This window comes from Alligator sinensis, unplaced genomic scaffold (assembly GCF_000455745.1).
Source record: "Alligator sinensis unplaced genomic scaffold, ASM45574v1 scaffold607_1, whole genome shotgun sequence".
NCBI lineage: Eukaryota > Metazoa > Chordata > Crocodylia > Alligatoridae > Alligator > Alligator sinensis.
The window spans coordinates 1,633,514-1,655,996 of NW_005841935.1; the positions used below are offsets into that span (position 1 = coordinate 1,633,514).

At 45.8% G+C, this 22,483-nt stretch overlaps 1 protein-coding gene across 2 annotated transcripts in view; it reads left to right on the top strand.

The window, feature by feature from the left end:
• The first annotated feature begins 9,943 nt into the window (after positions 1-9,943).
• Positions 9,944-22,483, top strand: part of PDE6B (phosphodiesterase 6B) — a 35,500-nt gene continuing 22,960 nt past the window's right edge. For both annotated transcript variants that reach the window (XM_006019666.2, XM_006019667.2), the window contains exons 1-11: positions 9,944-10,345; positions 12,927-13,079; positions 13,976-14,065; positions 16,356-16,496; positions 17,137-17,211; positions 17,296-17,360; positions 18,602-18,668; positions 18,827-18,874; positions 19,068-19,217; positions 21,219-21,362; positions 22,351-22,416. In XM_006019666.2, coding sequence (XP_006019728.1) covers positions 9,944-10,345; positions 12,927-13,079; positions 13,976-14,065; positions 16,356-16,496; positions 17,137-17,211; positions 17,296-17,360; positions 18,602-18,668; positions 18,827-18,874; positions 19,068-19,217; positions 21,219-21,362; positions 22,351-22,416 — 1,401 coding nt within the window. The remainder of the gene's footprint in view (positions 10,346-12,926; positions 13,080-13,975; positions 14,066-16,355; positions 16,497-17,136; positions 17,212-17,295; positions 17,361-18,601; positions 18,669-18,826; positions 18,875-19,067; positions 19,218-21,218; positions 21,363-22,350; positions 22,417-22,483) is intronic.

Below are 22,483 nucleotides of genomic sequence, written 5' to 3' on the forward strand. Positions count from 1 at the left end.
CACCAGGAGGCGTGCAAGGAAATCATTTGGTTTTTTTTAATTGCTGCTCTGAGCTCTCCCAACCAGCCACAGGTCCCAGCCCTGCGGCAGACAATGGGGGCGGGGTCAGGAGAACACAGACAGGGACGCTGTGTTCTGCTGGCCCCGCCCCCTGCCCCGGGCCACGCCTCCCAGCCCAGCTGGGTCCCTGAAGGTGGGACCCGAGGTGGGTCCTGGCCCGGCCCATGCAGTTCTGCGGGGATGGGCCACAGCCACCCTGCCTGCGAAGGGATGCTGCCTGGGCGGGGCAGGACACCGGGCTCAGGGGGCTTCTGGCTCTGGGCTCGGCCTCCCTGCACGCTGGGCACAGTGTGAGTGGGGCAGAGCCACCCCCAGTGAATGGGCCTGGCTGCGGGACCCCCCGTTCCCTGCCGCCGCAGCTGACCCAGCTTGCCCATCCCCTGGCCTGGTCCACCTGCAGCTCCCCTCCACGGGCCAGGGCCAGGGCTGGGGCACTGTGCTGCAGGCTCCTGGATGGCTTGGCCCTGAGCGCCACCTGCAGTGGCTGTTCCCAGAGCCTCGGGGGTCACCCACCATGGCCCAGGGGACTCCACTCCACTCGTGCTGTGCCCAGCACACACAGTGGTCGAGCCGAGAGCCACTGAGCCTGGCATCCTACTCTGGCCAGGCAGCGTCCCGTCCTGGCCAGGGCAGCTGTGCCTCATCCCCACGGAGCTGCACGGGATAGGCTGGGCCCCCCACTGGGCCCTAAGTCTGCGGAGCCCCGGGGCAACCCCAGTCCCTGTCAGCCCTGCTATCCTCCAGCTGCCGCCCTCCCAAGGGCCTGGCCAGGCCAGCCTGCCCATGGTGCCTCCTCCACCATGCCTGCTTCTCCCTGCTCTTCTCTCCCTCTCACTTCTCTCTCCCTTTCTCCCTTTCTCTTCCCTCATCTCTCTTCCTGCCTCCCTCTCTCTGCCCTCCCTCCTCCCACTCTTCTCCTTCTTCCCTCTCTCTTCCCTCTTTCTTCCCTCTTTCATCACAACATGCTTAACAAAAAAGAATACACAAGAACAAAGGCAGTATATGAAGTTGTATTTATTGTCACCAGGTTTAGAATTTTTAGAAAACCTGGTGTTTACCATAAAAATGATTATTATCTATATTAATATGCAGTGTGTCCTGTCATGTATCCTCCACCCCGGTTTTGTTTTTCTGGTGTGTCAGCAGTCCAGCACCTTACAAGGTAGACATTGTGGTTTTTTGCTGCACTCTGACCAAAAAACGTTGCCTACCCCTGACCTTGATCATCCCCAGCAGACATATGGCTAACCTGATATTGAGAACCTTCGACCAAGGAGATTCCACAACATCCCTATGTAGTCTGTTCCAATGTTTTACCACACTAAGAGTTAGAACATTTTTGCTATCAAACCTAAACCACCTTTCCTGCAAATTAAGCTACTTTCTTCTTGAACTTCCTGCAGTGAGGGGAACATAGCTTTGTCAATCTGAAGTCTGAAGACAGGCAGAAAGCAGGGCAGAGTAGCCACAAAGTAGTTTCATAGTTTCATGGTAGCTAGGGTCAGGAGGGACCCGAACAGATCATCTAGCCTGACCCCCTACCACAGGCAGGAATGAATGCTGGGTTCACAAGACCCCAGACAGATGATCATTCAACCTCCTCTTGAATTTGCCCAAGGTAGGGGCGAGGACCACTTCCCTGGGAAGTTGGTTCCAGATTTTGGCCACCCTAACTGTAAAATATTGCCTTCTGATCTCTAACCTAAACCTATTCTCCATCAGCTTATTACCATTGTTCCTCGTCACCACAGGTGGTGCTGGGGAGAAAAGGGCTCTGCCTATTTGCTGTTGATCCCACATCTTAGTGTCATCAGCAAACTTGGACAGTGTGCTTTCCACCCTCTCGTTCAAGTCGCTGATGAAGATGTTAAACAGTGCAGGCCCGATGACCGAGCCCTGGGGTACCTCACTGCTCACATCTCGCCAGGTTGAGTACAACCCGTCCACCACTACTCTCTGGGTGCGTCCCATCAGCCAATTTTTTACCCATCCAACTGTGCAGGCATCAATGCCACAGTCACTTAATTTATTGATGAGGATGGGGTGAGAGACAGTGTCAAAGGCCTTCTTAAAGTCTAGAAAGACTACGTCCATGGCGACACCATCATCCAAGGATTTAGTTACTTGGTCATAAAAGGCAATCAGGTTGGTCAGGCAGGACCTGCCTTTGGTGAAGCCATGCTGGTTGCCCCTGAGCATGATCTCCCCTGCAGGTCCCCCACAGATGTGCTCCTTGATGATTCTCTCCAAGATCTTCCCGAGCATCGAGGTGAGGCTTACAGGCCTATCGGTACTTGGATCTTCCTTCCTCCCTTTCTTGAAAATTGGGACCACATTAGCCAGTTTCCAATCCCCCTGCACCTGGCCAGATGACAGCTAATGCTCATACAGCCGGGCCAAGGGCTCCGCAATGACCCTGTCAGCTCCCTCAACGGCCTTGGGTGGAGGGCATCTGGACCTGCAGATTTAAAAATGTCTAGCCCTTCCAGAAGATCCCTCACTACATCTGCACTGACTGAAGGCCTGACACAGCTAGCCCCAAGATTGTCCCTACCTCTGGTAGGTGGGATATCCCAGTGGGATATCCCGGTCCCTGTTCAAGAAAACAAAGGCAAAGAAACTGTTAAAAATATCAGTTTTCTTGTCTGGCATAGCCACAAGATTACCATTCATGTCTTGTAGGGGCCCTACATTGCCTGGTGCCCTCTTCTTGCTCCCAATGTACTTGAAGAAGTACAATTAATCATTGTCCCCTTTATAAAAATCTCTTGCCTACTGGAAAATGTATTGTGTCCTTTAACAGGGAGCAAGGGGCTGCTTGGGGCTGGGGGCAGCAGGATACAGGGTTCCACGTGCCCCCATGGTGAGGGAAGGAGTGAGGCCGGTGTGGGGCTGAGGCTGGGGGCTCTGCCTAGCTGGGGCGGTGCCTGGTGCCAGGGTGGAAATGCATGGCTACAGGGCCCAGCTGGGGAAGCAGGACAGAACCATAGGTGGCTCCTCCTGGGGGGGAGGGGGGGGCGCCGGCTTCCCACCACTGCACACACACCCGGGAAAGGGAGTGTGGGGGCGCATGTCCTCCCCACAGATTTGTGTATGGGGCGGGGGAGGATGCGGGCTGCCCTCCTCCTTCCAGGGGCCTCCAGAGCCCAGCAAGCAAGACTCAGCATGGGAGGGTGAAGAGGCTTCATACTGCCACTACTGGCACCACCACCAGGAACCATGGTGCTAGCCACACCATCATGGTAAGGTGTCCCCTGCCTGCCTGGGAACCACCACTCCCACTGCTGATGGGTGGGCAGGGGATGCTTCACCATGGCAGCACAGCTGGTGCGGGGATCCTGGCAATGGCGATGGCAGTACCAAACCTCTCCATCCATCCACACTGGGTCCCTCCTGCTGGGCTGTGGAGGCCCCGAGGGAGAAGACAGGAGGGTGGGAGCCCCAAGCCCTTAGCAGACAGCCCAGATGCTCCCTGCCCCCCCTGCCCCGCCATCTGCCCCCTGGTCCCATAGTCCTGGTAGCGGGGGCCCCCTCCAGCAGCTGGGACCCCTCCAGCAGCTGGGAGGGGCCAGGGGGCTGTGGGCTGAGAGTGAGGGGCACCGGCAGGGACAGGAGGCTACAGATCGAGAATGAGGGACATCAGCAAGGCTGGGGAGACTAGCTTGGGAGTGAGGTGCAACAGCATGGGCAGGGGCAGGGTACCAGCATATCAGAGTGGCTCAGTACCACGAAGCAGCTGGACCCGCATCCTGGTGAGTGCAGGGAATAGGGGGAGCTCTGATTTTCTGTGATAAAAAACCAAAAATCAAACACCAAATTATATAGGTTTTTAGAATTTATTTTATTATAATGATTGAGGCACAGGCAGGCTTCTAAAGTGCTTTAAAATTGTAAATATATCCATAAAACATTGTGTTCAACTGAAACATATATATATATATATATAGTGGCATTTCACTTTAATCATGGAAAAGTGCAGTTTTGGAGGGTTTAAATCAGAGAATTTGGGATTTTTTATCAGTGAATGTGGGGTTTTTAAACAGAAAAAAACCCTGGCAATAAGCAGCCAGAGGCAGCTGACTAGTGACTACAGAGGAGCTAGCTGTATGGCAGTAGGACAGTAGGGCAAAAACCCTGGGCTAGTAGTGGAGAAGCTAATGTAGCCCAGCTAAGCAAGCAACAGCAGACAAAAGCAGACAGCCCAGGAAGCCAAGGAGGCACACCTGTGGCAGATCAGGAAGGTATCTGATCAAGGAGGAGTGGAGCCCAGGGGTAAAAACCCTGGCTCCCAATGCAGCAATAGCAGAAGGGTTCAGAGTTTGGGGGAGAGAAGAGTGTTTGCTTCTGTGCTGTGAGGAAAAAGAAAATGTAGGCTGAGGTCTCCTAAAGGCTGTGAGGGGGCTAGAACATTGGGATAAAACTTTTGTAGCCACTTAAGGGCTGAGACTGATGGTTTAGGCATTTTTAGTTGACAGTAGTTTACTGATGTTTGTGTCTAATCTAATAGGATGATGGGATAGTGGCTACAGGGATGTTTTAGAGGCTACACAATAGGGTGCCTGGAGCACTCTGTGTTTTGAGTCTTGCATGGAAAGGCTGAAGCCTTGGAGGAGCTGACACCTAGGAGGGGCTAGGGGCCCAGAAATGGACTAGGGCTGAGAGGGCCAAAAGTTTGAGTAGCAGCTGAGACTGAGGAGCTGAGGTCTGAGATGGGGTGGGTGGGGCGGAGGTATCTACACATGTGCTTTAATGCACAGTAGCCTATTTTGCTGTGCATTAAAGCATCATGTAAAAAAACATGTAAGTACACTAATGCACAATAAAATAGGCTACTGCACATTAAGCATTACTTTAAAAACCTGTGCATACTTGTTACTGCACATTAAGGCAGCCTAACATGCATTTCTTAAGTACCTCATATTGCAGGTACTAAATTTAATGTATTTACGCATGGAGGTTTGCTGTGCAATGAATGAGCCCATACAGGCGCCAAAAATTCTGCAACTGAATAGCACAGTGTGAGGGCAGGTGAACATAACATGAAGGCATTGGGACCTCGAGTGGAGCCTGCAGATTTGGCAAGTAGGTTATTCCTTGTTTTGATTTTTTTTTAAAGTGGTCTTCTGGAGATGTGATTTATAAGTTAAAGTCCAGTCAAGGCTGACTCCAAGATGATAAAACTGGCTGGGTTTTGAATTTGAGAGGCTGACCGTTTAAGGTGATGGTGAGATCACGATTAGCACTGGCACTATGCAGATGGAAAACACTAGAGACAGTCTGAGGTATTTGGTTTAAGGCACCATTTTAGGCAGTACTCTGACATCAGTCTCATGGCACTGTCAAGTGTTAGTTCCACATTTGAAAAGGCATGGGCTTGGGTAGCAAAGGCAATGTCATCAGCATAAACAAATTTTTGTGAGCTGGTCATAGGCAGGTCATTAATGTACAGGTTGAAATGAAGAGGTGCCAGTACTGGCCCCTGAGGGAGGCCATTGGTTTGAAGTCTCCAAGAGCTAGTTTGGGCCGCTCATCTAGTCAAACTATTACTACGTGGTCAACACCTGGCCAACCGATGTGGCAGAATTCCTGATATTTTCACCAGAAGACTGGTATGCCAGACAGTATCGTATGCTGCTGTTAAATTAAGGAATGTAACACTAGTTTACAGGCTTTTCTGAAAGCCATTTTCAATTAAGGTGGTTAAGGCTAGAACTTGATTGCAAGTGCTCTGGCCACAGCAGAATCCAGCTTGGCCTGGGTGGAGGGCAGAATCAATTAATGGAGAAATAAATATATTGCAAAACTCTGGAGTAAACCTACCCTGGGCAGGCATCTACACATGTGGGGATTTGGAAGCACATTTGCTGCTCCTGGCAGCAGTCTGCTCCCACCCTCTCTGGCCATGTACCCACCCCCTGCAGCAGTCAGGGGGAGCGGGAGCTTGTGGCTGCAGCTGCCTGCAGCCAGCAGCCAACTTGAAAAGGCAGCCCTGCTCCGTGGTCACCTGCCTTCCCAGCCCAGAGCAGCCTGCAGAGCACTATGCCAGCACACTGCAGTTCTGTTAAGGAACCTCTGCCCACCATGCCATGGCTGCTCCACCCCCAGGAGCAACGTTCAGTGCCCTGGGCTCTGGATGGACACCCTGGTTGCCCTGTTTTGCCGCTGCAACAATTGCTACCTGGCCCAGGTCAGTCTTAGCCCTGGTAGCCCCCCTATGCAGTGCAGCCTCCTGGCCTAGCATCTCCAGCCCCGTGGCACCATGCTGCTGCCGCCTGGGCCCCGTGTTGCCACATGGACCCTGGCAGGGATGCTGATCACGTGTACCTGGACACCACCACCAGTGCCATCCAAGCACTTCTGGGGCTCAAGCTCTGCCACTTGTGTGCCTGCCCAGTTGGTACAGTACACTGCACTACATCTCATCATCACTGGCTACTACAGGTACGTTCTACCTGTAGTAGCCAGTGATGATGGCTACTACACTACAGTGTAAAAGGGAGATCCTTTTTACACTGGCTTCCCCTCAAACTGAGTCGATGCTCAGTAGCTTGGTGGTGCCATCCCAATGCTCAGTAGCTTGGGGCCAGCATAATGAAAAAGTTGTTATCAGCTCTGGGCTGAAGACTGAGGTAGATAATTCTGCTCCTCTGGTACAACAAAACCTTCTGGTTTAAGCAAAAGGTGCAGGAGATGGTTTCATAGTTTCATAGTAGCTAGGGTCAGGAGGGACCTGAACAGATCATCTAGCCTGACCTCCTGCCACAGGCAGGAATGAATGCTGGGTTCACAAGACCCCAGACAGGTGATTGTCCAACCTCCTCTTGAATTTGCCCAAGGTAGGGGCGAGGACCACTTCCCTGGGAAGTTGGTTCCAGATGTTGGCCACCCTAACTGTAAAATATTGCCTTCTGATCTCTAACCTAAACCTAAATGGTGTTTTCTCAAGGCTCAGCCCAACATAAACTTAAGACTACCACAGTCCTCATTGCTGTCTGCTCCATGTTGGAGGTGCTCAGACTGCTTTCTCCAACATAAAAATGCTGTGGGACCTACCTGTGACCCCCCCACTCCCTCTTACACCATATCCCCACAAGGGACACTGGACTGCAGACACAATTCTCCCCTTGGGGAAGGCATGAGATGAAATGAAGCACACAGGGCAGGGCTGCCATTAGTCTTGTCACTTCATGCTGTTGGAAAGTATTTGAAGACCATGGAGGTGCCCTCCCTTGTAAATTAATCCAAGAATCTGCAGAGAACTAAACAGCACAGTCATAGTGTTTGTACAGCACATTGCCTGATTCAAACCTATAGTTTCCACATGAACTTAAAATGCATACTCTTTCTTCATCCACAGCATCTCAGAATGGTAATAAGGAGCTGTAGACCCTTTCTGTATGTGCAGCCAGTGTGGAGTAACTTTTAATTCTTCTGATCATTGAAACAAGAGAATGAATAGGCCTCATCACAGTCTCAGACCCTTGTGATTTTTCCTGCAAACAGCCATGAAGACACACCTGAAACCTAGAAATCTTGTCTACAGTGTCCATAACACATCTACAGAGATGCTTGCTTTGCTTGGACAGAGTAGTAGTTAGGAACCAACAAAGCATTTAAAATTAATTATCCAGCACAATCCATATCCAATCCAAACCAAACCTATGCTGGAATTTGTGCATGTCCATTTCAACAGCAGCTGCCTGTGAGCAGGAGAAGACATGGAAGTCCCCTAGCACAAGAATCATACAATCATAGAAGTAGGGTCAGAAGGGACCTTGTAGATCTTCAGGTCCGACCCCCTGCCTGGGCAAGAGGAAAACTGGGCTCAAATGACCCCAGCCAGGTAGGCATCAAGCCTCTTCTTAAAGACCCCCAGGGTAGGAGCCAGCACCACTTCCCTTGGAAGTTGGTTCCAGATCCTAGCCTCCCTAACTGTGAAGTAGTTCTTCTGGATGTCTAATCTAAACCTACTCTCCAACAACTTGTGGCCGTTATTCCTTGTTATCCCGGGAGGCGCTAGGGGAAACAAGGTCTCCCCCAAACCCTTCTGGTCCCCCCTAGTGAGTTTATAGACAGTCACCAGGTCCCCCCTCAGCCTTCTCTTGTGAAGGCTGAACAGGTTCAGGTCCCATAGCCTCTCACTGTAGGGTCTGCCCTGCTGTCCCCGGATCATGCGGGTGGCCCTTCTCTGGACCCTCTCGATGTTGTCCACATCCCTCTTGAAGTGGGGTGCCCAGAACTGGACACAGTACTCCAGCTGTGACCTGACCAGTGTTGCATAGAGGGGGAGGATCACCTCCTTGGCCCTACTTGAGATGCACCTGTGGATGCACAATAAGGTCCGGTTAGCCCTGTTGACTGTGACCTCGCATTGTCGGCCCATGTTCAGCTTGGAGTCAATGATGACTCCAAGATCCTTTTCTGCATCCATGCTCTCAAGAAGGGAGTTTCCCATCTTATAAGTGTGCTGCTGGTTACTACTGCCCAAGTGCAGCCCCCTGCACTTGTCAGTATTGAAACGCATCCTGTTTTTGTTAGCCCACCCCTGCAACCTATCCAGGTCTTGCTGCAGTCTTTCCCTCCCTACTAGTGTGCCCACCTCACCCCAAATTTTGGTATCATCAGCAAATTTAAACAGGTTGCTTTTCATCCCGTCGTCCAAATCGCTGATAAAGAAATTGAACAGTGCGGGACCAAGGACGGAGCCCTGGGGGACTCCGCTGCCCGCTACCCACTGCCCAAGAAGAAAGTCTGTTCTCGGAGTCATATCTGCTTCCACCTCCAGCAAGACACTGAGTCAGACCCTATGCATCCTGGCACTTCAGTGTCTCTTCCACCCAGCTCAAGTATCTGAAAATCACTAAGTTGCCTACTCATGTAAGGCACATTCATGTTAGCTGTAAGACAAAAAATAGTGAGGAGGACCCACCCACTTTTTGTGCTAATGGGGTTTCAGGGACTCAAATAAGGTGGATTAAAGTCCTTAGATGTCTAAGTATAACTTTGATGCCTAATAGCTGGAATAGGATCTCATCAGTAGGCATCTTAGTTTTACTTAGATATCAAAAAATGTAGTAGGAACTGGCCCATGATATATTTCTTAGGTAGAGTGGACCAGATTTGCCATTTACTTTTAGTACCAACTGGTTCATGCAGTTGGGAACTAATCCAGATCCCTTGGGTACTTATTACATGTGAACCAAACCACCAGTCCTCTTTAGGCTCATCTGTCAATAACCACTTCAGTAGATAAACTTACAGTAGACAGTTAACAAAGGGTATTGACTTGTTGTAACAATCCTTTTATTTAAGCTAAATAGATGGACACATGTAACATTCATTGAAGCATGTTTCTCAGATGATCTGAGAGCAGGAATAATAAGATACTCACCTTGCTAGCAAGGGATTAGACATAAGCAGTATATATTTAATTAGACTTTAAAGAGCTTATTTCAATGTTTGGAGCGGGGGGAGTTCTGTTTCTGGTGCTCAATATCATCTTTTCAGCCAGAAGGATACATCTTCACTGACTGTCAAGAAAAAGCACAGGGGATCTAAATATCCTAGGACTTCACTTTTGTTACCCCATCAAGATAAGGGAGGAGAAAATGGACTTGCAGCTTTAGCGCAAGTTATCTAATCTGTTTGCTTGAGAAAACCTGTCCTCCCACGGACTCACCTTCAACGCTCTTAAGGAATACTCTCTTGATGACAATCACTCTGCTCACCGTTGGCTCACTCCTGGCCATCCCAGAAGCAGCGCTTTAGAGCACCAGATTGCATAGTATGAATCTTTAGGGACCGTATCAACGGAAGAACAATCCTTGGACAGACACCATTCCTGGGATATCACATAGCACGGGACCTAAGAGGGACATCCACCATGAGTCTGAGCGAGGATGAGGTGGAGAAGTTTCTTGATAGTAACCCTAGTTTTGCCCAGCAGTACTTTGATAAAAACATGAAAACAAGTGAAAATGAAAGTGATATCCTGTTTGAATTAATCCAAGACATGCAGGAAAGCATCAACATGGAGAAGGTGGTTTTCAAGACCCTGAGAAGAATCAGCTCTCTCATCCATGCAGACCGCTGCAGTCTTTTTATGTACAGGCAGAGAAATGGCATAGCAGAGTTGGCTACCAGGCTTTTTAATGTACAAGAAGGAAGCACACTGGAGGAATGCTTCGTGACTCCAGACTGTGAAATTGTCTATCCTTTGGACATAGGTGTGGTGGGGCATGTGGCTCAAACCAAGAAAACAGTGAACCTCAAGAATATGCATGAGGTAGGTTTTCCATTGGTTTGCTCAGTTAAAGGAAGATTCTATGAATGTTTGTAGAGTTGAGGAAAATGATAAACAGGTGTAAACCGTACAACTCTCATTTACTCTAATGACTTTATGGCGGAAACCAAAGAAATGTTTGTCATTCTTAGTTAAAATACCAAGAACCTATTTATACTATTGCATTGAAATATTTCACTAATATACACTGAAGATGTGTATTAATTATGCCAGACTGTTAAAACAATGTTTTGTAGTTCAGTTTATTCTGCATCAAAACAGAAAAAAGAAAAGGTTACTTCTCCTTATGTAGTAGTCTGGCATAACAAAAAAGAGCAGGTGCTGCATTCAATCCTGCCTCAATATACATGGACTAATTGGCAGAGAAACCAGAAGCCCATATATTAAAAAAAGCGCAGAAATAATCTTCTACCAGGGGATGGTTTTCTATTTCTGCAACTGGAGCAAGCAGAAGCAGTCCCATTCAAAGGTATTTTCATGAGTCAAAAAGAAAAGGTACCCGTGGTGTGTGAGTGTAAACATATATAGATAGTTTGACAGTTTCCTTTGCATATCCACACACCTCCATCTAAATCAGAAATATGAACCATGTCCATATATTCACCACAAAAATTATGCACTGTATTGTTGAATAGAAACTTCTGTTACCAAGGAGTTTTAATTGTATAGCCTTTTATAGTCCTGAATGTATTCAGCAACTGTGCACGCTAGTTGAATCACCCCTACTAAATCTAAACTACAGCAATTACAATCCGCTTGCTCTAATCTGAGTTATAAATCTAAAATCCATGTGACCCAAATATGATATCTGGGATTATTTCATCTATAGTTCTCTTGAAAAAAGTGAGACCATCTGTCTATTCGTTCGTCCTATCCTCAGCACCGCAGTAACCAGGTGCCTAAACAAAATTTCCCTACTTTACAGGGTCCATGTTAAATGTTGGTTTTGTTTTGTAATCATTATTGTGCAAAAGCTTCATCAGAAGCAGGTTATATTTTGCGAGTCACATTTTGTCATCACTCACAGTCTAGCAAATAAGTTTCAGAGTAGTGATCCTGATATGAAGAAAGCTCCTGGTTCTAGCTTTTCCAGTTGTTACTGTTATCTGGGGTCATTCCTTGCAAGCAGTAAGTATTCATGATAGGTCCTGGTCACAGATGGTGAAGAAGAGCCCTTCTGGTCACTAAGTATCATTGAGAACTTGAAAGATCCAGGTTCCCATATCTCATTTGATGTAGTGTCGCATAGAAAGTCAGTGGTGAGCTTGATGTGCTGCAGTAGTACATTTGTGAATCACAACTGGTTTGGATGCAGCATATTGAACTAGTCAGAGCTTGACAGCTCCTGTTTTTGGTCTCAGGTACACTGCATTGCAGTTTATGGGCTCACCTATCAGGGAAAGGGGGATTTTAGGTCAGCCAAAGGGTATGGCAGTTTCCAAAAGGCAGAAAGGTCATCTGAGTATGCAGTAGAAAAGGTGAGACCAGGAGGGGATTATTTAGATGATATGCTCTCAAGCAGCTCTTTTGAATCCTTTCTCTTCTCTGTCTAGTTTTACTTAGGATCTAGGAAGCAATAGCATCCTCAAAGGGTATTACCAGGCCTCTCTCTTTTACTTCAAATGCCCAGGATCCTTTGGTTGCTCCAGCAGTCAAGCACAGGGAACGCACAGCTGTCCTGGAAGGGCAAAAGAAGATACCCCTAGTGTAGTAGAAACCCTGGGTGGTCCCTCACCAGCTCAATGTTACCCTTTCCTAGCAACCCTACTAACCAACAAGAGAGGGAGCAGATGTGTCATTGGTAGAGGTTGGCAAAGAGCTCTAGAGATCCCTGGCTGTCTGTACAAACACAAGTCTTTTCTTGGCATACATAGTCTTGCCCCACAGTGATACAGTTTAGTCCCAGGACCAAAACCACAATTCCTCTTCCTGGTTCCCAGAGGTACTAATTCAAGCCTGCCTTAGAACAGTGACAGATTATTTCCCCTTCTACATAAGTTCAGTTTTTCCAGCTAGTACACTGTAGAGAGAAACATAGTTCAGTTCATCCCCCACCCATGCACCTCAGCTTTCAGTGATAAGAGCATAGTACCTCAAATCCCCTCTGTTCCTAAACCCTAAGTCCAAAGTTTCCCACACAAGGATGCAGAGGGCCTGCCTCAGGAACATATCCCAAAGTCAGTCTAACTCACGGGGAACTCCATGGGAGTTGTAGTGCACGACAGAGAAGAGAATATTGAAGTCAAAGGACCTTACAGTGATTGCATCTTAGAAGGATATTCTTGGAAAGGTGTTACAGGTTCCAGCAGCCTTTACCTTTGTCATATGTCAGGAATCTCTCTCTCACTGGTGAGATCATTAGAAACAACAGAAAGAAGTGGAGGGAAATGCATATTAGTGCATTCCAGATGATTCCATGTTTCACCATGTTTTGCTTTCTTCATAGACCAATGTTATTCCCTTAGCCCATCCAAAAGTATGTGGTCAGCAGTTTTTCTTGCCTCGTTTTCTTGCTTGCTAACAATTTGAATGATGCTTCATTTGGAAATTCTTTTTTGAACAGTGTGCGCAATTCAGTACATTTGTTGATGAACTCACAGAATTTACTACAAAGTGCATCCTTGCAACACCCATCATGAACGGCAAAGATGTAGTTGCTGTGATCATGGCTGTCAATAAAACAGATGACACAAACTTCTCTGATGCTGATGAAGCAGTAAGTGTAAAAAGACTAAGTGTGGTCAGTTTCTGTAATGCACTTGCCTCTAACTACATACTGTAGACTTCTCTACACTGGGGATATTTGCACTTGTGTACGCACGTTAGTGCCATTTGCCCACTAGGAAACATTGCCCTGTTGCAAAACAGGCTTATCTGAGTCAAACTTCAAGGCAAGTCACAGTGGCATCAGCCTCATCTTACCCCAGTGGAAGGCAACATATCATATTTTGTTGCATACAACATTCCCTGGAATAAAATACACACCAACTTTTTGAAAGGCAGAATAAAGAAAAAGATTTTTCCAGAGTTATGGTTGTGTAGAACAGGGACAGAGCCTAATCTTTACGTGACTCTCTCTCCCTTTCCTGCTTAACTAAAATCTGAAACCCTCACTGCTGCTGAAGACTAGTCTCCATTGGTGGATCTGTGATTTTGAAAAGAGCTAAAGAAACTCCAGGGCTGTGAAAATAGAAGAGAGACCAGAAGCAGCTAGCAGACAGCAAGATTGCCTTAAGAAAGGTTAGCTTGATTAGTGGAACATCAACATCATTAAAAGGGAGAGACAACTCTTAACACCTGTGGAGTGAATAACAATGAGCCATTAAATTAATTCACTCCCTCAGCTACCTGTGATGCCACTGCTGCTGCACTGTGGATCAAGATTCAAAAAATACTTCTATTCAGGGCAAAAATTAGTTTCTCTACTTAAAACACACACCCCAATTTTGGGGGCTGATTTTTTGGGAAAAGATTGGTGTGGGATGTGAGCAAATACAGTATTTACACTAGTTGTATACTGGATTGTAGCTGCCTGGGGTGCTAGAAAAAAATCTCTCACACACACATGGCCATAGACATGTTTAACACAATGCTTATGGTTTACTTTTGCAGCTTTTCCTGAAGTATCTGAATTTTGCCTCCCTAAACCTGAAAATTTATCATTTGAGTTACCTTCACAATTGTGAGACACGAAGAGGCCAGGTAAGAAAACAGGACAAAGTCCAATAATTGCTTCCTCTTCCCATTTCAGGGCTGCATCTCCCACAGGTTTGCAGTTTAGATTCTTAGCCAGTCTACTTTAGTGACATGTATCTGTGACATATGCCTTCCACTTCTAGTATTCTGGTACTTGGTGAATAACTGTTCCCAGTTCATTTTGGCCACATCTTTCATGATCTTATAGACCTCTGTCACGTGCCCTCTCTGCCTCTTCCTTTCCAGTCTGGAGAGTTCCAGACTTTTCAGTCTTTTCTGGTATAAAAGCTGCTCCATACTCCTGATAATCTTTCTTGTCCTTTTGTATTTCTTTTTTAAATCCATTACAGCCTTTTTGAGACATGGAGACCAAAATTGCCGGAGCAGAGTTCAGCCGTGTTTGTTTTGTTGGGTTTGGTCTGGTGGTTTAGCAGTCAAGCATGAAATGCCTCTTGGGGCAGCCTACCAATAGAAATGGGACCAAAAAACCCTACCCAAAGGCATCTACACACACTGTTAGGGTGCATGAATGAATTCCAGAGCTTATTGCGCTGGAGTTTATTGCTCCCAGGTGCCGCATCAGCACATGCACCCAGGAGTGCAGCACATTGAGCTGGGTGGCAGCAGCCCCAGTTGGCGGAGGGCCCAGGGGGTCAGCCTGCCACCCCAGGTCTGCTCCTCCTGGCTCAACATGCTGTGGAGGGGCTAGCTGGGGCATAAGGGTGCTTCAGCACAGGGCCAGCTAGCAGGCAGCCCCTGCACTGAAGCACTCTCGTGTTCCAGTCAGCCAGGGCAGCATCTACATGTGCGCTGCTAAGGAGGTTTCACTCAGCAGCAGGATAGTACTTGTATTTACAGGAACTATCCTGCTGTGGAGTAAATGAATCTACTCTGGCCTAGTAGGGGAGCACGTGTATGCATGTGATCTTTACTGTACAGCTGATTAGTCAACTGCACAATAAATGTCTCATATATATGCACCCCTCACTTCTAACACAGAACTCAATAGGTTTACGTAAGGGATTATGCAACGAGTTCCCTGCCATAGTAAGAGTCGGGACACAGGAGATCTCTTTTATACTTCTGCCTACATGCTTTGGAGTTGCAGCCTCTGCACAGCTGTGACTACACCGCTTCCAAGAGCCAGGCTAGTGGGAGAGTGAAGTGTAGACACACCCCTAATGCCAGAAGGACAACTTGTGTGCTTCAAGTTAAGTACCTTAATCTTGGCTGTACTGGTGTGTTTTAGATGCTGATCCCTCATTCCCTTCATTAATGTAAGATAGACAGCTGACTAGAACTGCTGGAGCATTTTTCCTCAAAGTGTCTTCTTGTTGGAATGCCGTGGTTCAATGAAACCACACTTTTTTGCAGGAAAGTATGAACTAGCTTCGACAAAGGTAGAGCTTCCACTCAAGAGCAGAAAGCAATGAATCCATCCTCATCTAGGGCCAAAGTTCAAGCCCCTGCTATGTCCCATTCAGAGAGAGGATTTGAACCTCATTCTCTTGTATTCCAGACAAGTGCCCTAACTACAGGACTACCAGCACTCAGTTATTCTGGGGTTAAAATCTTCCTGATCATAGAATCATAGAAGTAGGGTTGGAAGGGACCTTGCAGATCTTCAAGTCCGACCCCCTGCCTGGGCAGGAGGAAAACTGGGCTCAAATGACCCCAGACAGGTAGGCATCAAGCCTCTTCTTAAAGACCCCCAGGGTAGGAGCCAGCACCACTTCCCTTGGAAGTCGTTTCCAGATCCTAGCCACCCTGACTGTGAAGTAGTTCTGACAGATATCTGATCTAAACCTACTCTCCAACAACTTGTGTCCGTTATTCCTTGTTATCCCGGTGGGTGCTAGGGGAAACATGGGCTCCCCCAAACCCTTCTGGTCCCCCCTAGTGAGTTTATAGATGGTCACCAGGTACCCTGATGTTCTTTTAACATTTTTTTCATGAGATATGTCACTGCAAGTTACTTACAGAACAGATGCTTGCTCTCCTCAGCTTAATTTTAACCAGGTAACTTCTGTGTTTAAGATTATAGAACTATTGCATTATGCAGTGTAAGGAGGGATTTTACAAAGTACTTAGAGCTGGTCTGGCTCTGCTCCTAATGAGGTCAGTAAAATATTCTGCCCTGGTAATAGAGCTTAAGTCAGCAACGTTTTCAGGCTCTTTGGACAAGTATACTCTTTTATTTCGAAGTTGGTGATATCAGAGTATTATTTACTTATTTTTCCAAGTACAGTGAGTTTCCCAGGGAACACTATCTTCAGGTTTCATTTTTATTCTGTAGGTGCTGTTGTGGTCAGCTAACAAGGTGTTTGAGGAACTGACAGATATTGAGAGACAGTTCCACAAAGCCTTTTACACAGTGAGAGCCTATTTGAACTGTGACAGATACTCTGTGGGCCTCCTGGATATGACCAAAAAGAAGGTAAGCATTCACATGTTATATTAATACAGTCGGTTTCTCTGGGCTGCTGCTAAACAGAGGTGGGGCAATCTCTGGGACTAAGCTTTGCCTTAGTAGTAGTGATACAAATCAGTTCCGCATAGAGGTATAACTAGGGAATTTGGTGCCCTGGGCTAGAGGGGGCAGAAGGGAGCCTTCCAAGTGCTTACCTCTTTGCACAGGGGCTGCTGCAGGTGCTTGGCAGTGCAGACTGCTGCTGTTGCAGCACGGGCTCCCCAGAGGCTGCCATTCTGGTGCCCCTTTTAAATTGGCATCTGAGCTGATGCCCTGCTCACCTAGTTAGGTTACCAACTAGGAAAGCAACAGGATTATTAGTCCTGTTTGCACGAAGCCAAAAAAACAAAATGCAAAAGGCATGCTAAGAACATGGGGAGAGAGAAAGAAGAGAAACTTGTACTGGGTTCTAGTGAAGGGGTAGGGATCCAAGAGAGCAGGGACTGGAACTGGCTGGGCAAGGAGAATGTTTTTGTAACATAGTTTACATTTAACTTAAAGAGCACCGAAGAGGTGGAAGACCAATGGAAAATCATTGGGTATTTGGTGGTCTGATGCAGGGAACACTCTTTTTCCTGCACTAAAATTGTTATTTTTTAATAAACAGGAATTTTTCGATTTGTGGCCAGTTCTATTAGGTGAAGTTCCAGCTTATACAGGACCCCGGACTCCTGATGGCAGAGTAAGTAGTTGACTAGAAACCCACTCCCCACTGATCGTTTATTCTCTCTTCAGGAACTTTAACCACTATTTTTTTCATTTATAGGAAATAATATTTTACAAGGTCATTGATTATATCTTACATGGAAAGGAAGACATCAAAGTTATCCCGTGAGTAGATTAAACTTTGGTACGCTGTACCTATGGCTATTTCTATCACTTCTGTATTCTAACCAATTTTTACTTGACAGAACAAGTGTCCACTGAATAGCAGGGCTGAGCATGTGTCAGTATTTAGATTAGAAGCACTTTGGGACATGGTCCATCTTTTTGTCCTGTTCTTGCACAGCATCTGACACAAAAAGATCCTCACAGGGAGCATCTACACATGTCATTAATGCACAGCAATAAACTGCAGAGCTTATTGCTCTGCAGTTTATTGCTCTGGGGAAGCTCCTGAGCACGTAGTTTACACATGTGCCTGTATGGCAGCACATTGAGCCAGGTTGCAGCAGCTGGCAGAGGCTCTGGGGGTCAGCCTGCCAGCCCAGGGATGCTCCAACTGGGTTCAGTGTGCTGTGGAGGGGCTGGCTGGGGCACAAGGGGGCTTCAGTACAGGGATAGCCAGCAGGCAACCCCCTCACTGAAGCACCCTTGTGTCCCAGCCAGCCCCTCCGTAGCTGTCTCTATGTACGCTGCTGCACACAAAAGAACTTTGCAGCAGAGTAATACTTGTAAATACTTGTAAATACTTGTATTTACAAGTATTACCCTGTTGCAGAGTTTATTAGTTTTGTGCACCCTAATAGGGACACGTATGTAGACGCTGAGATGTTTACTGCCCAGTTAATTAGGCAACTGCACAGTAAACATCTCGTGTAGATGTGCCCACCTATCACTAGGGCTCTTTTAATCCATTTATTTAATCCATTTTTATCCCATTTATGACCATGTTTTGTAAAGCAGCATGCAAAGCCTAGCTCGAGCAAGGCATGCAGACTTAGGCCTATCATGTTTGCCTTCTCACTCTTTTATCTGTGTATACTTAAGTTGAGAGACACCAGCCACATTCCCAGTCCAGTGTCTTATGTCATTATGCTTTTTTACATAAAACAGAATAATTAGAAATTGCAATATTCTATGGAATCCTTGGTTTGAATCTTCTAGTTCATTTATTGCCATGTTTGTTGGTAGTGAAAGGCTAATCTGGTAAGCTTTTGGTTGCGTGAGTCAGTCCTTGCTCACATAAAGAAAGCCTTGGAAAACAACAGAACTAACTGCATGTCTAAAAATTAGCCGTGCCAGTGTCTGCTGCATGATTAGTTAGATACATTTCACCTCCACAAAAATTTCTGCAACCTATACATAAATGTACATTCAGAATCTTCCTTCCACCTTTTTGTTTCATGCAGAAATCCCACAGCAGATCACTGGGCTCTTGTTACTGGACTCCCAACATATGTAGCTGAAAGTGGTTATGTAAGTATTTAACTCAAATTACATAAACAGTTTCAGAAGTGAAGCTGAGTTAATGCTTGCTTTGTAGAATTGAAGCTTTAACTGCTTGAACTAAACCACCAAGCAGAACAGGTTAATTGTTTTAACTCAAGTTTGAAAATGTTTTTGTCATCTTCTAGATCTGCAACATTATGAATGCTGCTGCAGATGAAATGTTTAAATTTCAGGTACTGTAAAAGCTCTCATACTTATTAAGAATTCCTCAGTGCTTCCAAACATATAATTGAAATTCAGTATTATACATGCAATGCCCTTTAATTTGTAGCAATAGTGAATCTGCTTTAAAATAAAAAAAAAGATTTTATGCATTAAAAATACAATTTGTGTGTTCAACATTTTTCTGCTTGCTGTTGCTTCAAGGAAGGTCCTCTAGATGAATCGGGATGGACTATCAAAAATGTTCTATCCATGCCAATAGTTAACAAAAAAGAAGAAATTGTTGGTGTTGTCACATTTTACAACAGAAAAGATGGGAAGCCATTTGATGAACAAGATGAAACTCTCATGGAGGTATAATTATTCTCTGACATTGAAAGCAATTTATGCCCAATGGTCATTGCCTAAATGACAATTAACTATTGTTGAAAGCATGCACAGTAGCATGTGTGGCCTATGACATTTTGCAACTGTGTAGTATTTTGTAGGTATGTGTTAGTTAGATGTGAAAATTCAAAGAATCATTTTCTTAGGTCCAAGTGGATCTAGGTAATCTCGGCTTTAAGGGCACCTATACACATGCCAGATGTCTGCTCTAACATGGGCTAATTAGCATCCCTGCATTTCAGAATGAGCTCCTCAAATAAGCTTTAGGTAAAGTGCCCCTGCCACCATTTTGAAGCGTGGGACGGTGTTGGAGCCTCTCTAATTAAAGTGCCACCCTCCCCTCCCCCACCTCTGGAGCATGTATAAAGATGCCCTAATAGTCTATTTTGCTTCTAAAAACATTGGCACCACCATCTAGCTCCTGTACACTCAAACATTTTAGTGAAGTCATTTGGAACCTTACTATCTAACCCATCCCAGTAACAGAAACAATTTTCAGAAAATACAATTGGACAGACATTCCAGAATACATTGACACTATTGTAAGAATATGTGTTTCATGCCCGGCTATTAGGCATGAGGTGTTTATAGCATCTAATTCTGGCATTCTTCTGTCCAGCAGCAAACAGTCAGGTGCCATTTCCACTATGTGAGTGAGAGTAAAAGAGTAAGAATGAAGTTGTAGGGGGTTGGAGGATACTTCAAGTATGATTCATAAAATGGCCTAAATTCAGACCTAGCGAAAATAAAACTGCTGAAGTCAGCAACTGAACCTTCCTACAACAGTGGAAAGCCTACAGGTTGAACACCACTGACCTAAAGCATTGGCGCTAAGAAATATCAGAGAACATTAAAGACTCATTGGCTCCAAATGCTAAAAATAAAATTACTTTTACTAGAATAAGGACTGCTGGAGAGGAGGTAGGGACCAGATTCTATTCCGCTTATGGGGCATTTAAAGTCAATTTAGGCACTTAAGTGAGTTTCTATTCCACCCTCCTCAAGTTCCTGAAAACTGATTAATACATCTACTTTTGTAATCCATTATCAGCTAAACTTCAAGATTGAATCACAAAAAAACCAATAAGGATGAAGAGGACCCTCTGGTACTTGGGGAGGGTGGTATAGAATTTCATAACTTTCTGTGACTATTGCAACTTTGTTGACCCTGCATACCCAGTTCATTTGAAAAGGTTGGAAGCACACTGAGGACAGATCTTGTTTTTACACTCACCATTACAGGTTTTTGTAACATATAAATAAGAGAAATGTTATGGTTCTCAAGTATGTTCTCCTTAGCCCCTGGAAGATGCTACTTTTATCACACAGTTAACATGTTAATCATGCAATAAATGGTAAAATACCACAAGTTCAACCAATTTATTTTGCCATAAAATGGCAAAACCGCTACAAAGATGTTCTACATTTAATGTCTGGGCTTCCTGGCATATGGGTTTAGAGGTGCTGCTTGGGGATGCCAGTGGGATGCACCATGAATGGCTTTCAACTTGTCAGGATCACCATCCGAGTTCTACCCATTCCAACAAGGTGAAGCACTGTGCCAGCATTTGTGTGACTGGGATTTGACAAATTTTATCCCTGATCCCAAAAACTTAATGTTCTACCATGTGCATGTGGGATCAGATCCCATAGTGCCATTACATTAGTATCTAACTGTTGCCTAGAAATATGGCAGTAGCAGTAATTGAGATGTCCAATAGCATAACAATGGTGGTGGGGAGAGGCAGAGCCCCTGGTGCAGAGAATGGGGGTCAGCAATACAAAAATAGAAGAGTCTGCATTTCTGGACCAGCTACTGGGTGCACTGCCACGCCTGTGTGTCACTGTCACCCAGGGAGTTTAGCCATCATGTTACATCTCTGGAGATATCTTTATGCTTTTGAGGGCAGTGGGAGGGAAGGAAGAGTTCAGCTACTTCATTGTTTCCTTTTTTCTCTCCTTTTTAAGTCCTTGACGCAGTTCCTGGGCTGGTCTGTGCTTAACACTGACACATATGACAAGATGAACAAGCTAGAGAACCGAAAAGACATTGCTCAAGACATGGTGCTCTACCATGTGAAATGCAGCAAGGATGAAATTCAGGAAATCTTGGTATTGAAGCTAAGCTTAATGGTTTACTGTTGAAGTCTAAACTTATCCCAGTCTAACAGTATATCCCATCCTCAAAAACTGCTCCACATAGCTCTTTTCATCCCAGGCGTGTTTTATTTTACCACATGCATTCTAAAGCACCCACCAAATCTGAGCTTGCATTCTAAAGTAACTTAACAGTCTTCCTTGGAATGGGCCCATATTCCCTTCTGCCTTGAGGTGCATGGCTTTCAAGAGGGGGCAAACTCCAGTGACTTTTCCCTGAGAGCTTTCAGGACTTCTGCACAGAGAGAAGGGTCTTGCTGTGTAGCAGTTATTGCCTGCACATAGTTTTCCCTTTGACACTATGTTGCAAACAGCTCCAAGGAGGGAAGGCAGCTGTCAAGGGTGTAGAAAGGTGAGAAAGTAAACCAAAACGTTGTTAATGCGTAATGTTAGTCACTTGCATTTCAGTGTTAGACTATCTAGAGATTCATCCTAGGTTTGGAGTGTTAAACTGGGTTCTTTCCATTCTGTGCATCATCAAAAAGATCCCTTCAGGGCTAATACAGCCCTTAAAACACTGCTGCAGCCCATTAGTAACAGAAGGGTTTACAGAGATATTACCAAGAAAATAATCTAATGACAATGGGGTGGTTATAAGTTTTAGTTTATCCTGCCAAACCCCTGTGGCTTGGGATGACACATGGGAGAGAGAACCCAGCTTGGTCAGGGTGAGTGTGGAAGACTCACAATCTTTCCATTTGCAAACTATGCAAAATTACATGTGGAGGTGATAAAAAGAGACAGTAAGTATAGGCATCAATGCCACTTTTGGAGCTGTTTTATAATGGAGAATTGCCCTTTAAAGACAGTAATGGAAGCAAGGCTCAGAAAAGAAAATGGATTTGGAAGTTAAAAGCTGCTCACAACTGAATTTCCTAATGCCATGTAGCCTTCACAGGGATTAGAGTCAACAGTGAGAATAACATATATGTCATCTTTGTAGCCAACACAAGAGATACTTGGGAAAGAACCAAATGAGTGTGAAGAAGAAGAACTGGCAGAAATACTGGTAAGAGTCATACATTGTTGACTAGACAACAAAGGTAGATAAGTATTTGCTGGACAGAAGCTGGAAA